The sequence below is a fragment of the Antennarius striatus genome, chromosome 5, assembly GCF_040054535.1.
Source record: "Antennarius striatus isolate MH-2024 chromosome 5, ASM4005453v1, whole genome shotgun sequence".
Classification (NCBI taxonomy): domain Eukaryota; kingdom Metazoa; phylum Chordata; class Actinopteri; order Lophiiformes; family Antennariidae; genus Antennarius; species Antennarius striatus.
This window is the reverse complement of record NC_090780.1, coordinates 19,088,775-19,092,359: the sequence shown is the minus strand read 5'-3', so window position 1 is coordinate 19,092,359 and position 3,585 is coordinate 19,088,775. Positions and strand designations below refer to the sequence as shown.

Genomic DNA, 3,585 nt, shown 5'->3' with positions numbered 1-3,585 from the left:
AGATTTTTCCATTTGTCTTTAATGCCTTTGCATTGTAATGTAAAAAAGAAGTTAATGCCACAAATGTCAGAACAACCTGATGCTCATTACGGATCACCTCTCAAAGAAGAATGATGGTGCAGTAGAGCTGAATAATCACCAATCATTCACATAGATCAAACCATCCTCTGGAGTGTTACACAGGAAGGGTTTTCAATCAGTGTTTAACCTGTCACCACCCCAATTAAATATTAATGTGTGCATTGATCCAGGGAATCCAGGAGGATTACCTTTTAAAATGGTGGTGTGGACATTAAATTTGAGAGTTTTTTGCCTTAAAATGAAACCTGTTCAGAGTTGAGTAGCAGAAATTCACGCCTGAATAATGCCTTGCAGACGTACATCGCCCTTTTCGGTTCTATCATTTGAGGACCAGAACTCATCTTGTACGGCTCCCTAACCTTGAAATATAATTTGAATCACATCAGTAGTGCTAATCCAATCTGGATTTAATTTTAATTTTTCTATTAGATTTAAAGTGAAGAGATTGACAAAACTGAGGACATGAGGGAGAAAATGTTTCAGAGAATTGAGAAGGATTCGGTGATGTTGGTAGAAACTCTTGTTTTCACCTGCTATTGTGTGACAACCCTTCACTGTCTAGAGTGCATGCATCAGTAAAAAATGAAGGAAATTCAGCAAACAGCTTTGGATAGCATAAAATCAGCTAATCCTTTTGTTTTTAGTGTTATTGGTGTTTTTAATCTTTTGCTTTTGTGCTTGTGATAACAATTCAACCTCCAGTAGTGTTTAATGTGAATTTTCTCATGTAGTTCTTAGGAGGTAGTTTTTGTTTAACACTGACATGAGTGTCTCAAAGAAGAAATCAGAAGTTATCAGTTTTACATCCTGCACCAAACATCCCTCATTGGAGGATATACTCGGTAAAGAGCAGTGAATCTTCATGTCAGTCCCTTCATGTGTAAAAATGGATCTGCATGTAATACTCGGTAAAGTCCTTTCTTCTTCTAATTGTTACGGATGTAATCAGTGGCCTGAGAAGGATCTCTCATTGTTTGTTCGCCTTGTCGTCCGTGTTTACCCAGAATGAGGAGTCATCTGGGTCACAGAGGGGTGGGGTGGGTGAAAGGGGGCTGTGGTCAAAACGGGTGTGAGACGAAAGGAAATTGGAAAGTGAGGAAGTCTACAAATGGATTACATGTCAAAAATGAGGGGATCCTGACCGAATGACCCTCACCTCCACCCAATCAATAAAATGTGGTGAGTTCCTCCATCATGTTTTACATTTTTTAGTTTATTTTTCTCAGGTCTGTGCAATAGAAAAAAACATGCATGAATGGGACAGCTTGTGCAAATTTGTCAATCGAATAACTTTATTTTTTATTCATTCAGATCAATCCTATTTAGAAGTTGATGCTGATGATGCATATGAGCAGCTGAGCAAACCAAGGGTGTCAGTGTTGTTTGCAGGTGATAATTGGAAATGGCTATGTCCTCTGGACCTCCTGTCCCCGGGGAAAATTAATTTTACAACAGGGTGCAGAGGGACCAAAGGGGTCAGGAATGGGTGGGGCATCTAAGGAATTGTAGTGCAAATATGCATTGGGACCGGTTTATAAATTGAGCTGGAGGATGAAGGAAATCTCTGAAGTGATAAATCAGTGGTACTGTGGGATACCTGTAGTGACCAACAAGCAGAGACAGTTTTGTAGCGGAAAGTTGAGATATCCAGGGCATTAAAAGTGTGATCATTGCTATTGAGGTAAGAATACCTTATTGCACATTTACACAACCTTACTGTGGTCTGAAATAGATCACATTATCAGTATCACATTTGTTTGTCTAATTGATGGCACATAAACCTTTACGATTATTAATGCAGCCAAATTATAATAAAATTTGTCAGTCTAAACATTGTATTTTTTAATTTTAAATTTGCAGCAAAATAGTTCAGTCTAAATAATTCTTGAGTCTCAGTTTGAATTTCTTCTGGTGACAACCTCCTTTAAAGAGCATCATCCATGGTCATCATCAATGATGCATTTTCAAATTGTGAAGTTTTCTTAAAACAACCTTTAACAATAATTTATTGCAATTTTTTCTCAATTTTAAGTCTACAGTAAGAGCTAATGTTGACATTTGCCGTTAGGTGGAGCTATCATGTGTGTATCCCGACTGATTGTGTTGATCGGGCTGCTTCTATGTGCCGGGGCTCAGCTGTCCAGCTCCCAGCACTGGTCTCATGGTTGGTACCCTGGAGGAAAGAGGGAACTGGACTCCTTTGGCACATCAGAGGTGGGATCTTTTCATTTTCATTTTTAAGTGATTTCTACTATCTGCTGAGTATTTCCAGTTGACAATGAAAACATTTCTTTCCCCTGTTTTCATTTCTCTGACTCTGCTCCCTCTTTCTCAGATTTCAGAGGAGATCAAGCTGTGTGAAGCAGGGGAATGCAGCTACCTGAGACCACAGAGGAGGAGCGTCCTAAGGAATATTCTAGTAAGTGTCCATTAGGTTCGTTCATCACACAATGTTGCATGTAACAGACACCATGGGCCACATATAACAGAGTTCATATTGTGGTGTTTCACTGTGTCACTCCTCACAGCTGGATGCCTTGGCCAGAGAGCTCCAGAAGAGGAAGTGACAGCTTTACGCCCTCCATTGCTTTTCTACCCACGCAGTGGCCTCTTTCTCAATGTCTTTACATCAAACCGTTTTATGCTGATCCTGTGGCTACTTATGAGACTTGTCATTGAATTTGTTTGATAGCATTAACTGATATTACCATGTGGCAAAGAAATAGTGAAATTATAATTACAGTAGATGTAACTAAAAGTATTCACTTGATATTATTGTCTTTCATTTGTAGATTTCAGCAGTGCTTAAAAATATAAAATATAAATACATTTCTTATTGACTTAATTCCAATTAGCTCTTCTGGGCCTAAGTATGGTTTAGACTACATTGGAAGTGGGAAGAAAGATTTGGCTTTTCAAGCTTCTTAAAAGGTCACTACTGTGTCTGGGTAGTTTTTGTTGTTTGAAAATAGCGATCTGTATTTGTTCTCTAACCTTCAGTGATTACAAATAATAATTTTTAAAAATGTCTGCATTTAACAAGGAATGCTGCTCCCTCTGCCTGTAATTATTGCACTTGCAAAATTATATAAACCTCAGAGCTGTTATTATTAATTTTCACAGTTATCTAAAATTGTTTTTTTTTACTCACATAGCTCCGGCTTAATCTCTGATCTTAATGTCTCACGAATATGTTTTTATATTTTATGTTAATTTATTCTTATTGGAAATTGCTGTCTGTGCTCGTACATGTGTAAGCTTGTTTAGGTGGTACTGTTTTCCGTCTTTATCAGGACGATATTGAATTGAGATTTTGTTAATGAGACATTTTCCTGTTATGATCAAAATAAATTGAACATTTTTCACAATCGATAATTAATTGTCCTCAAGAGTAATTAATTGTCCTCAAAAGACATCATTGTCTTCATAGACTGGCACAAGCTTATGATGGTGTGTAAATATGTGTAAAATATGTATAAAATGAGGAAAATATTTTCTCTGACT

The 3,585-nt window shown here is 37.4% G+C and overlaps 1 protein-coding gene across 1 annotated transcript; it reads left to right on the top strand.

Annotated features, from left to right (window-relative positions):
* The first annotated feature begins 1,657 nt into the window (after positions 1-1,657).
* Positions 1,658-2,736, top strand: gnrh2 (gonadotropin-releasing hormone 2). The gene is made up of 4 exons (XM_068315346.1): positions 1,658-1,762; positions 2,150-2,295; positions 2,417-2,500; positions 2,610-2,736. Exons 2-4 carry the CDS (start codon positions 2,161-2,163, stop codon positions 2,646-2,648), a joined length of 258 nt encoding a protein of 85 aa, XP_068171447.1. The 5' UTR covers positions 1,658-1,762; positions 2,150-2,160; the 3' UTR covers positions 2,649-2,736.
* Positions 2,737-3,585: the final 849 nt, after the last annotated feature.

Excerpts from the sequence above, each read along its gene's own strand:
- gnrh2 (XM_068315346.1), top strand. The coding sequence starts at position 2,161 with ATGTGTGTATCCCGACTGATTGTGTTGATCGGGCTGCTTCTATGTGCC. Across the intron at positions 2,296-2,416 it reads ACTCCTTTGGCACATCAGAG|ATTTCAGAGGAGATCAAGCT; the intron begins GTGGGATCTTTT and ends CCTCTTTCTCAG. Across the intron at positions 2,501-2,609 it reads GCGTCCTAAGGAATATTCTA|CTGGATGCCTTGGCCAGAGA; the intron begins GTAAGTGTCCAT and ends CACTCCTCACAG.